This window comes from Pipistrellus hanaki (assembly GCF_964339955.1).
Source record: "Pipistrellus hanaki genome assembly, chromosome: 7".
Taxonomy (NCBI): domain Eukaryota; kingdom Metazoa; phylum Chordata; class Mammalia; order Chiroptera; family Vespertilionidae; genus Pipistrellus; species Pipistrellus hanaki.
Window position 1 is genome coordinate 83,343,902 of NC_140509.1, and position 12,755 is coordinate 83,356,656.

The 12,755-nt window shown below is 51.4% G+C and overlaps 1 protein-coding gene across 5 annotated transcripts in view; it reads left to right on the forward strand.

The window, feature by feature from the left end:
- Positions 1-12,755, forward strand: part of TIAM2 (TIAM Rac1 associated GEF 2) — a 151,307-nt gene that overhangs the window by 105,960 nt on the left and 32,592 nt on the right. For 4 of the 5 annotated variants that reach the window (XM_084889395.1, XM_084889394.1, XM_084889396.1 and 1 more), the window contains 2 exons: positions 182-274; positions 1,373-1,636. In XM_084889395.1, the coding sequence (XP_084745521.1) occupies positions 182-274; positions 1,373-1,636 (357 nt within the window). The remainder of the gene's footprint in view (positions 1-181; positions 275-1,372; positions 1,637-12,755) is intronic. The other variant, XM_084889397.1, reaches the window with a different exon arrangement.

Here is a 12,755-nt window from a genome sequence, read left to right on the forward strand (position 1 = left end):
ATCGGACATGCTCCTCTTTCTCTGATCCTGCCAGCTCTGTGTGCTTTCAGAGTGGTTGTGCCGTGGGCTCTCTCTGCATTCGGTGCTCAGGAGAACAGACGTTCGGGCCAGCGCTGCTGGGCTGGGAAGCGGATGAGGGAGCTGCGCTGAGGCCCGCGTTTCCGTTTACTTTTGCTCGCAGGGTTCGCGGTGACCGCACAGGTGGACGAGCACCACCATCTCAGCCGGATCTTCATCAGCGACATACTCCCCGACGGCCTGGCGTACGGAGAAGGTCCGTGCGGCGCCTTCCAGCTCCCCCGAGGCTGCGCAGTGCGGTCTCCACAGCGCCATTGCCTTCTAACACTGGTGTCAGAAAATGGGCTTTCCTAGAATTTTATTTATTTATTTATTTATTAAAAATATATTTTATTGATTTTGTACAGAGAGGAAGGGAGAGAGATAGAGAGCTAGAAACATCAATGAGAGAGAGTCATCGATCAGCTGCCTCTTGCACACCCCCTACTGGGGATATGCCCGCAACCAAGGTACATGCCCTTGACCGGAATCGAACCCGGGTCCCTTCAGTCCCCAAGCCGACGCTCTATCCATTGAGCCAAACCGGTCTCCGCTTTCCTAGAATTTTAAAGAAAGTGAACGTAATATTTATTTATTTATTTATTTATTTATTATTTATTTATTTTTATATATATTTTATTGATTTTTCACAGAGAGGAAGGGAGAGGGATGGAGAGCTAGAAACATCATTGATCAGCTGCCTCCTGCACACCTCCCACTGGGGATGTGCCCGCAACCAAGATACATGCCCTTGACCGGAATGGAACCCGGGACCCTTCAGTCCGCAGGCCGACGCTCTATCCACTGAGCCACACCGGTTTCGGCTGAACGTAATAGTTTAATTGGAAATACATAGGCGTATGTGTGTGTTCGCTTTGGCAGGGCTTATTAAAGTACATTTCCTTTTCAAAATGTAATAGAATCATCCGTTAAACCATGTGTACATTTATACACATACGTGCATATCATACAGATGGACAGAGGAAGATGTGAGAGCCGGCCAGGCAGACAGACACAGATAAAACACGTGTGATTACCCCGGGGCCACTTCACAGCCGATAAGTAAGGAGAGCAGCTCATTCGGACGGCTCTCGGATCGTTTCCCTTTCAAACGACTCCGTCCGGTCCCAGCCGTCAGAGCGCGGGGATTTGTTGTCATCAGTGGCGTCCAAACACATTCCGGCGCTTTCTTTGGAGACAGCACCTGCACAGCCCTTGGGAGCACACCGTCCGCGTCTGCAGCCTCCTTGCGTCTCGAAATCTTTCCTCCGAGTCATCTCTCTCTCTTCTCTTCCTCTGTTTCCCCTCCTCCTAGGACTGAGGAAGGGCAACGAGATCATGACCTTGAACGGGGAAGCGGTGTCTGACCTTGACCTGAAGCAGATGGAGGCCCTGTTCTCAGAGAAGAGCGTGGGGCTCACGCTGATCGGCCGGCCGCCGGGCACCAAGGGGACCCTGTGCCCCTCCTGGTCGGACAGTGACCTCTTCTCCAGGGACCAGCAGGGCCCGCTGCCCCCTCCCAACCAGTCCCAGCTGCTGGAGGAGTTCCTGGACAACTTCAGAAAGGACACGGCGAGCGGTGAGCACTCCCTCCCCCTCCACCGCGGGTGCCCGCAGCTGAACCGTGGGCTGTTCTTTTCCTGCAAACTTCGACTATGTCAGCTGTTCCAAGTGTGTTCTCGTGTATTAGGAGAAGGACATGAATGGCAACCAAGAAGACATGGTCAAAATCCCATGCACGTCAAGAATCCTAACCCTTTCCCTGAAAGCAGAACATAATTTTGCACCAAGTAGCATTCTTTAAAGCGGCAGCATCTTTACCAGGTCACGCAGGCTGCTTAGTATTGTTATTGCTCTGTGGGTGAGGTAGACAAAAGCCCACATGAAAATGCCGAGGTTGGTTTTTCTATTGAGCTGAGTCAGATGCAAAAGCGTTTCGCGGTGATCTGTTGGGTTCTCAGAAGAGTCCCTGCAGTTCAGTCCTTTCCCCCTGCTGCTGAGTGCCTCTGTCTCAGCAGACTGCGCACCAGGAATGGAGGGCACGCATGAAAATGGTGGTTGAGGCCTAAAAGCAATACATCGTTTCTCAGTGTGTTTTCCTAAAGCTGAGACTTCCATACGAGACAGGCAGTCATGGGGAGGGTTGAGCTTCTGAGCGTGTCCTCCTGTGGATCTCACACATTGCGGTCCGAGACATAGGGGCCGAGGCTGACCCTGACCTAGGTGGCTGCTGTGCTCCCCGAGGGGACACCGGCCAGGGACCGAGTGTAGTAGTGTCTATCCGGAAGGCACAGGGTGTAATTTTTAAAAATATATATTTTATTGATTTTTTACAGAGAGGAAGGGAGAGGGATAGAAAGTTAGAAACATCGATGAGAGAGAATCATCAGCCAGCTGCCTCCTGCACACCTCCCACTGGGGATGTGCCCGCCACCAAGGTACATACCCTCGACCGGAATCGAACCCGGGACCTTTCAGTCCGCTGGCCGACGCTCTATCCACTGAGACAAACCGGTTTCGGCTAGGATGTGATGTTTGTACCTGATTACAACCATAGAGGATTTCCAATGGACGTTGCGGCATAGTGACCAAAAATGAATGAAAAACACAAACGAGAAGTTGGGCTAGGATAATGATAAAGCAAGTTCATTAGGCCGTTTCTGGAATAAAAAAATCAGACTGTGCGCTTTGGGACTCAGTAAGGTGTTGTCTGCTCCTCTCTCGAGGCTTCATTCACCCCAGTTTCACATGCCACGAAATGGACTGCCGGCGGATAAAAGGAGAGTCATAAAACAGAAAGGATGGCGGACTAATTAATGGCTGGGCTCCTTGACGGCCGTCCTTCAGCTTCCCCAGCTGCGTGCTCGGCCCCGTGTCCCCCGTAGCACACAGCGTGTCCCCTCTCCGATTCATATTCTCCAGGGTCGCATCCCCTGCCTGCTGTTTCTCTGTGTGTTTTGTCATCGTACAGAGTCACTGCCATCGTAGCCCTTTGCTACTTGCAGGAATGAGTTTCTATGGAGACCAGCAAACACAGTAAATTTACCCTTTTTTAAATAGTAAGGATCCAGTAAGTCAATTAAACTTATTGTCTCTCTCCTTTCACCGCCCCCCCCCCCCCCCCCCACACACACACACACATCCCCAAGGAAGCAGACTAAGGCAGCGGCCCTGCATGCAGGTAGGATGGCATGACTCCTCCTGGGAGCCATGCTGCTGTGCTCGGCCTCGATGACGTGCCTCAGGAGCGTGTGTGGGTCTGCGGGTGCAGATGGCTTGGCTGCCCCGAGGGTGGCGGTGCTGGTCCCCGCTGCTCTCTCTTCCGCATCCCCGGTCCCCCCTCCCCGGGCGGTGCTTCCCCTGCAGCGGGCAGAGCCGCTGACCGCCCCCGGGCTCCCCGCCAGCCCGTGTGCTCTGTGCGGTGAGTCATCCTCCGGAGCTCGCCGCCCTCCTGCCCGGCGGAGCCTGGCCTCCTGTTCCTGGCGATGGGCTTGGCGGAAACCGGGCGGCCACGGCGGCTGCTTCCCCAAACCCCTGCCCACGGGATGGCTTGTTGTCTTTGAGGCAGCTGCATCGCTCGTGAAGGAAGGGAAGTACCTGCGAGTGAGCGTCTCGGAGGGAAGTCTGTCCAGTTGGAAGGTTAGGGGAAAGGGAAGTGAGGGGTGGGTAGATGGGAACATGAGAGATAAACAGAGATAAGGGCAGTCTCTCATTGATGCATAAAATTGTGATTAACGGCGAGGCCTGTGGACACCAGAAGGGGGTGTGGTGACAAGCGGGCAGGCAGACCTGGGTTCGGGTCCTGGCGTGACCTTTCCAGGTTGTGCAGCTTTGGGGGCAGCCCTCAAGCAGAGCAGTCTGAGCGCGGGTGAATGCACCCCCGCAGCTGTCCCCAGCCGGGCCGGTCCTCCAGCTGGCCCCTGGAATTGAGCCCCATGTGATGCTAACCAGAGCTCACTCACACTGGTCCGACCGAGCATGTTCTGAACAAGTCAGTGCCGAGGCTGGGAGGATTGCATGAGACAGTATGTGTGAAGTTTTCGGTAAAGCGCAGCTGTTGCACTGGTGTGTTGATATTCTCTGGATCAGGGGTTATTTGCCCCAAACTTCCAAGACTGTCCACCTGCATGTGCCACTTGACTTGTTAGCTCACATGTTGTTCACCAGGACACACTGTCCCATCGGCACCTTGAGGGCACGGAGGAGCAAAAACCTTCCAGCAGTCACCAGCTTTGCTATGATGCTCCCATGATGCTCTGTGAAGAGGGGCTTTGCTGTGATGCTCCCATGATGCCCTGTGAAGAGCGAACAGACAGGAAATACACAGGCGATTGACGAGAGTTCAGTTTTAGGTTCCTTTGTCTCCTTAGACATGAAAGGCCCTTTGATTCTCGTGCTCAGGGTTTGAAGTTCTGTCTTCGTGAAGCACCGTAGAAAGAGGAAATGTCCGTGGGCTGTCTCTGCCTTGAGCGGAAATATCATCTGTAAAGACTTCTTATAGAGAGAGTTAATTTGCCACTGGAATTCCCCCAAGAGCCCCGTGTTATTTTTAAGCCAACAAAGCGGCCATTGAAGGGATCGGCCGCACCAGCCCTGGCCTCCTCTTAATGATGTTTTTGTGATTTAGGTAGGAAAATCCCTTCTCTGCTGTATGCCATCGTTTGAAAAATTCCAGCAGCGTTATGGAGTTCCGTCGGGCACGCGGTTCCTGAACAGAGTCTTTATGTGGGCACTGAACCTGCTGGGGCACTAATGTGCTTTCCATCTATCAACAGCTATTAATCCTGCATCGTGACGGGCGGGGGCTCGCTTAGCGGGAGACACCCTAGAAAAGGCCCCTGTGTCCCTTCTGCCCTCAGACACCATCCGCCCAGCAGATGCTGACCGGGCGGGGAAGGTAATTGCAGCCGGGGTTCTTTTTTTAACCCTCTCCCCACTCTGAATCACTCCCTTTGGAGTGATTGGAGGTCTGAGTGGCGTGGAGTCTCCAGCCACCGGAAGCCACTTAGATGCAAATTTGCTCTTTGGAATGCGTCTCCCCCACGAACGTATGTGTCCATCAGACACCTTTGCACCGGGGAAGGATTACGGAGCCGGCGCTGATGTGGCCAACCCCCTGATTTCCTGTTTATGAGAGCGAGGGCACTTTGCCGCCCGTCCCAGGTGCAGGATGACTAACAGCCCCGCGCTCAGAGAACGTGCTGCCTGTGTGTGAAGCCGCTCTTACTGGGCCTGTCTGGCTGACACCCCAGAGACCCAGATGTAAAAACATATGAGAGTTCCTAAAGATGGCTGGTGGACTTAAAAATCTTTTTGAAAATCTGGTTGGGAAATACTAGTTTTACCAGAACGCAGAGAACGGGGGGACCTCAAAATTCTGAGTTTCTTAGAGTTTTCACTCTCATCCATGGGCGTGAGCACGTGGCCTTCTGTTTGCAGTGGGGGTGGGGGGGGGGAATGACGGTCCTGGGACCCCGATTCTCTTATAAAACTTAGTGTTGTTGGGGCATTTGGTTTCCTTTTTCTCATTCTCATTCATTCATTTATTCACTTGATTAATTGAACCAAACACACAATTACATGCTGTTAAATGTTGCGGGCACATGAAGGTGAAGTAGACATCATTTTCTCCACGTTTATAGTGAGTGGGAACAGTGATTACTGCTCCACTACATACAGCCTCACCGCTTTGGGACTTATCTGTGAACAGTGTGGTCCTCACAGGTCACCTGTAGGTGTGGCAGGCCCTGGTGGCCGGTGGTAGGAGCAGATAGTGTCGAGAGACTCCCTGTAGCAAAGAAGACGTGGACCATGAGAGCTGAGGGAGCAGCCGATAAGTCAACTTTGCCAGCACTTGGAGGAAAAACGAGTCCTATGCTATCTCTCCTCCATTTCACGCAAATACATCTTTCAGGCAAGACTTGCCAGAATGTTGCTGAAGAACAGCCCTGGATGACATTTCTATTGGCTAGGTCACTTTTAATAGCCATTCGAGAATGTAGGACAAGCATGTCACACTCGGGCCCGCCGGCCGCCTGCCTCGTTTATTTGGCCCGTGCTAGCCTTCGAGTTGGACATGCTTGGTGCAGGACAACGAGGTCAGATGCAGTCGGCCGTGCGTGCAGAGTGATTGGGTCCCTGCGAAGTGGCTGCTCTGTGGAGCTGTGACAGCTGTTGGCAAAAGCAAACTTCATAGCCTGTTACCTAAAAGGAAAAAAATGATAGGACTATTCCTGTAGATATTACAGGTATTTTAATTGCCCTTTCGGATAGTTTTATCCTCTTTTAATATTACACCAGAACTCCACAAGTGCTCGGCCCTTCAAGGTTAGGTGCAAAGTGAAATCCGAAACGTGGTTGGTGGACTTCTCTGGGTTCTGCTGAAACCCACTGGCCTGCCTTGCACTTTGGATGGATCTTTCTCTCCCATGTGACTGACTCTGCAGCCTGCAGTGGGCAGCGCTGACTTGGGCACCAGCAGGTCACGAGGTTGCGCAGCAGAGTGGAGATGGGCAGGTTGCAGCTGTGGGAGGGGCAGCGTGGCTGCCGGTGAGAATGAGGCCTTGAAGGAGGTGAGGACAGGCCAGGCGGACGTCTGGAAGCAAAGCTTTTCTGGCAAAGGGCACAGGGACAGGTGCCTTGAGACGGAGACGCAAGTGGCAAGTTCAAGGCTCAGCCAATCGTCCAGGGGCCTGGAGAGGAGACCGGAGAGGAGCAGGGAGGGCTTTATAGGGGAACAGGCTGCCGTTTCCTCTGAGGACCAGGAGGGCCATCTTGTGCCTGTGAGCAGAGCAGTGGTTGGAGCTGACCAGGGTTTTGAGCGCGTGGCTTGGAGAACGGGTGGCAGGAGGCCAGAGCGGGACCAGGCGCTCGCAGTGCGGATGCGGGCGGGAGGCGATGCTGGCTTCGCTCTGGGTGGGGGCAGCGCCTTCAGGACTTGCTCAGAGGTCGGTGTGGGTGTGAGGAGGCAGGAGGCGAGGGCGGCTCCCCGGTTTGGCTGTGCAGCCGGAGGATGGAGCTGCCTTCTCCAAGGGGAGCTGTCCGGGGGCAGCGTTGCGGGGGACAGGAACACCGTGTGACGTTCTCTCTGTATAACGAATATTCCACCTGCTTCCAAATGGTTTTTAAATGGCTTATCCCGAAAGCTGTCCACAAAATCCATCAAAATGAACAACGTAGAGGGAAAGAGAGGTATCGGAATGACAAATTGCCTACTGTAAAGATTTCCCCACAAAGTGTAAGGTGAAAGCATGTTTGTTTATAGGAGAAATCAATCATGTTTAAAACACAAGTACAGCAAATCAATTGCTCTCATCTCAGACCTTTCAATTATGATTTGCTGCATCTGATACATTTATTTCTGATCCTTCAGGGCTCAGCTCTGATTAGCCATTTATAAGTGGTCCATCCCCACTGAAAGCCTTTTTATCTGTTCTCCATTTTTGCTTTTGGGCCATTAACATCTTTCTCATGTTATGGGAGGAAACGACAACGTACCAACGATCCAGTCTTGTTACTTGTTGGTAGCTCTGGGCAAACGCATTTGGAAAGAGACATTGGAAATTGCCAGCGACATGATTTTGTGTCTTCCTCAAAGAGCCCTGGCGACCGCCTCTGGAGGGTGGGTGACGCTGGACTACGTGGCACTAACCCCCCTGCTGGCCTAGTCATCCCACACAGCCTGTTTGGTTGTCCGTTCAGTTGCAACAGTTACTTAGGCTTTTTTTTTTATTTTTAATATATTTTTATTGATTTTTTACAAAGAGGAAGAGAGAGGGATAGAGAATTAGAAACATCGATGAGAGAGAATCACCGATCAGCTGCCTCTTGCACACCCCCTTCTGGGGATGTGCCTGCAACCAAGGTACATGCCCTTGACCAGAATTGAACCCGGGACCTTTCAGTCCACAGGCCGACACTCTATCCACTGAGCCAAACTGGTTTTGGCTAGGCTTTTACACATATAGATGATTAAGGCAACAATTTAATGGCTGTGAAGGGAAAAAACAGCAGTGGAGGGAGCTTTTCGTGTTCTGACAAATCTCCTGGCCTCTTTAAATAGAACTAGGCCTTGACTGCCCTGGAGAGAGTTAGTTAAGGCTTCGTAATAATAGCAGGCTGTGTCAAACCTAAAGATCACAGTGAGCCTTACAACCACGAATTACCCTACACCACCCTGCTGGGCGGAGGCGTTGTCATCACTTGACTTTCACAGCTGGGTAAACCAAGGCACGTGAAGTTGCTCGTCACTTGGACAAGGTCGTGGTGATTGTAGACAGGGCGAGAACTGTGTCTTCTTGTGTTTCCCTCCGCGTAGGGGAACATGTCTGGATTTTAACCACTTTTTTTTTTTTCTTTTAAAAAGTTCTGTATTAACACACCTGGAATAAAATCCAATGACAATGTTCTCTGCAGTGAAACAGACTCAGGCCTAAGTAGATGGTGAAAGCCCAGGCTTACCTGTGTTCCTATTGGGGGCTGTGGTGCGAGCAGAAGCTGTGCCTCATGATCTTCTGGGGTTTTCTCTCTTCAGGGAAAGGTCAGGTGTTTAGTAATAGTTTCACCATCTTTGTCTGAGTGCCTTTTTACATCATTCACACAGACGTTCGTTAACCTTAAGGGAACGTGACCATATATTTTGTGTCGTTTGGTCCTTTGGAACGCACTGGTGGTGGTTTCACTGTAACTCTCATTTCTCTCCTGTAAAATCTACATTAGCATTCTTGTCTTTGAAAAAACACCTGAGGATAGCTCACATACCATTAAATTCACTAAAGTGTACAGCTCAATGGGTTTTAGTATATTCACAAAGTTGCGAAACCATCACCACTCTCTAATTCCAGAACATTTCATCGCCTCAAAAAGAAACTCAGTACTCATCAGCAGTCACCTCGTATCCCCCCAACCCCCCGGTCTCTGGCAACTGCTACTCTCCTGTCTGTTCCTGTGGATGCGCCTAACCTGGACATTTCATATGTGGATACGGAACCACACAATATAATCTTCTGTGTCTGGCTTCTTTCTTTCTTTTATACATATAATATATCCATGTTATTTCAGAGAGGAAGGGAGAGTGGAGGGAAAGAGAAACATCAATGATCGGATGCTTACTGGGGATCCAGTTTGCAACCCAGGCATGTGCCCTGACCCAGAATGGAACCAGGGACCTTCTGGTTCATGGGTTAACACTCAACCACTGAGCTCTACTGGCCGGGATGGCTTCTTTTAGCTTAAAGTTTTCTGGGTTCATCAGAGTGATAGCATGAGTTGGTACTGAATATTCTATATGACCTTTTTAAGCCCCACAGGACAATGGCACTTCCTGAAAGCAGGTGTTACTCGGGTTTCTTTCTCCTACAGCATAGAAATCATGTGCACTTTTTTTAAGGTTTCTTCTCAGGGTCTTTGACTAGAACTCCAACTCCAACTAGTTTGTAAGGGTTTTGAACTTAAACCTGACTCAATTAACGTTCTCTAAGTGTCTGAAATACAGCGGTGTCTGTCACATGCCCCTGCTTGTAATTAGGTGTGGTGTCTGGGCGGTCCTCCCAGCTGTGGCGGGAGCTCTGGTAGAATCGAAGCTTTGACTGTAGATCCCTCTTACCACTGACCTTGTAGGTTTCCTCAGGGACCCTGATGGCACCTCCTTTCTGTGGGCTAAGCGCGTGCCTCCGTCACAGGCATAGCCGGGCTAGACAAGGAGAAGTGGGCTCCGCCATCTCCCTTCTGCCCGCTTCTGAGAAGGCCTCTTCCTCCCCGAGGTGGTAATGAACATGGGGGTGGCCTGCAGCATGTTCCCTCCCTGAAAGTACCTGCCTATTGCTGTGCCCCCGAGCACCTTGCAGACTCCGAGGGTATTTAGCATAAGATAATCGAATCAAATCGTGGCAGCCTGCTATCAAGAAACATTTACTATGGTACTTACTTCTCTCTGTTTAGCACCAGAGATATTGCCTTGTCAAAAACATCGCCGAGTGGCTGTGACCTCAGGTTCAGTGGATGTGGAAGATTTATGAAACGTACATTTTCCTGGCATGGTATTTATGCTGTGATGGAATTAGTTCTCTGCAAGCTTTAACAACGACATTCAAGCTGCCCCCTTGAATTTCTCTGACACAAGAGAAAGATAACAGTAAAGACACGTCGATCCCAGTTATCTTCAGAAATGTAGGTTAACTTTTATGTCGGAAGCACTTACTCCGAGGGCGGTCTCTTTGTGAATGGTATAGCTTTGGAATTGACTAGCTTTCGAATGTAGTCCACTCCAAGCTATTTTCCCCCTCTCTTGCCGAATAGTCCATCTGTTTCTATTATATTCTTTAATTGGTGGTGTTTTCATTTTGTCTCACTGACTGGGTGAAGAGTAATACTTGCCTGGGTGACAGAGCACAGCAAGTGTGATTAATGAAAGATCTCACACACCACTGCATTTTTTTTTTTTTTTTTTTTTTTTTTTAAGAAAAAGCATGAGAAAAATTTAGGGCAATCCGAGTTAATGAAAACTAATTATTGTTATACAAAGTTTGCAGATTTTAATTTAAAAGTCGGGCCATTTTAAGCTCTTCTGTGCAAATGAACTCATTGCTCATTGTGCTCTTGGCACCATGATCAACTGCCTTGTGAGGATTTTATAACAGTGGGGGAAACGGAAAAAATCCTCATTTTGCACCCACAAAATGTCGAATCCTTACACTGGCACCTTTGACTTAACAAAATCATTACCTTTCCTTACAGCTGTTGAAATTATTTTTCATTCACTTTTCTTTTTGTGTTGCTGTTACTGCTTTTAGTGAAGGTATGCATGAGGTAGATTATATTAAGACGAATTGTACTTCAGGACAGTGAAGGTATTTATTATCAAAGGGGGGGCTTTGGGTCCCACTGGAGATTAGTGTGCTGCTTGCGTGCATGCTCTGAAGCAGGAAAAGCATCACTTAAAACCCATTTCCATCTTCACTGTCGTCCTTTTACGTCAAAGGAGCCCTCAGTCCTGTTAGAAGAAAAAGTCCACCAGCTGAAGCAGAGTTTCCCTGGCACCGTGACCTCCATCACTGATTTCCCACAAAGTCTTACTGGCCCGCAGAGGGGAAAACAAATGTTCTTTCGGCTTCTTGTGTGGGGTCTTCTCGAGATCTTTTAGCTCAGTTCCTCTTACCGTTGCTGTCTGTGGGGCCCCAGGAGTCATTCTGGGACTTTGGTAGGGGTTCCCAACTTCTTTTCCAGGGACCAGCTGCCTGTGCCCACAGGTCAGCTCCCCCCTTCCCACCAAGCTGCCTGGTGTCTCCCAGCGGCCAGCGGGGTGTTGGGGTGGTGTCTGGGGCCCGGGAAGAGCTTGCTGCATCTCCATGGCCACCTGGTGTGGAGGGGGAGGCAGCCAAAGAGACTGGGGTTGAAAGTCAAGTGGCATCAGTAGGATGAGGCAAACATCGGAGTTGCCTCTGGAGCCGAGTGAGAGCCCAGGAGTAAGCAGCAGGCAGAAGGCCAGGAGGCACCTGTGCCTGAGCCCTCTCCCAGGCTCCATCCTGTGCCACCCTGTCCCAGACTTCCCCCTCCAGCTGGTGCTCCTGGGCTGGGCCATGGACGTGGGTGTGAGTGTGCTCCCGGGCAGGCGAGGCTGGCTTCGGAAGAGATGGAGATGTAAACTTTGAATTCCTATTATGAGCAGCGTGGGCGAGGCAACCTTACCGTCAGCATCTCCCGGTGTTTCTATTTTTAAGTTAAAACCCAGGATGTGACTTGAACACAGGTTTTGCCCTTTAGTTGTAAAGCAATTGGGGCTGCGGGCTGCCTGGCTGCCGAGGACAGGAGTGGGCGCCGCGGTGACAGAGCAGGAAGGCGCTGCATGGTGGGGCGTCTCATACCTGAAACCCTGCTCCCTGGGGCGCTGCAGGGCCCTTCCTGGCCACCTTCCCGCAGACTCTCCAAAAAGCGGCTTCTGGTTAAAGGAGAAAGATGCCTGCGCCTGGCTTCGCCTGGCAGTGGTGGGGCGGTGGGGTGAGGGGTGCTCAGTACCCGCTGAGGAGAGAACAAGTCATTGAACAATTTGGTCCAAATGGAGGCACCAGGCTGCTGAGCAGAAGCTCTTGCTGCACCCCAAATTGTTCACTTCCTCAGGAACAAGGTGAGGAAGACAAAAGGGTGTAGTCCTAGCCTTACACAGATGTCCTGACTTGATTTTGCACTTTGTCATTATGTACAGCCAGGCTGGCTAAAGACTCCCGGAGCAGCCTGGACGTCTGTCGTGTGGCGTGATCTGGGGCTGGGTGGGGAGCACGTGCATACTGTGACCTGCAGATCCAGCGCCCTCACCCATCTCCCCGGGAGCCCGCTGCGCCAGGAGGCTCCTGGGAGGAGGCGGTGTTTGGGCTGGAGGGAGGCTGTTTGCCCGCCTTCCCAGCTGGCGCCGGGCTTCGGGTGGAGTGGAGCGGGGGCTGCACACAGACAGGGTGTCGGGCCTGTCTACAGCAGCTTGCCGCATGAGCATCCCAGGTAGCCGGCCACTCTTGTTGAAAGACACTTGCTGTTCTCCCAGAACGTGCTTTGTCCTCATTTCTCCCTGGGGAAGGGTGCTGAGGACCCTCCTCCCCTTGGGGCAGAGGTCCCGGTGCACTCAGAGGCTCCGGGAACTGGGATCCACAGCCCTGGGCACGCTCAGGCTCCGCTTCTCCTGAGCTTGGCTGTGGGTGCATTGCTGGCGG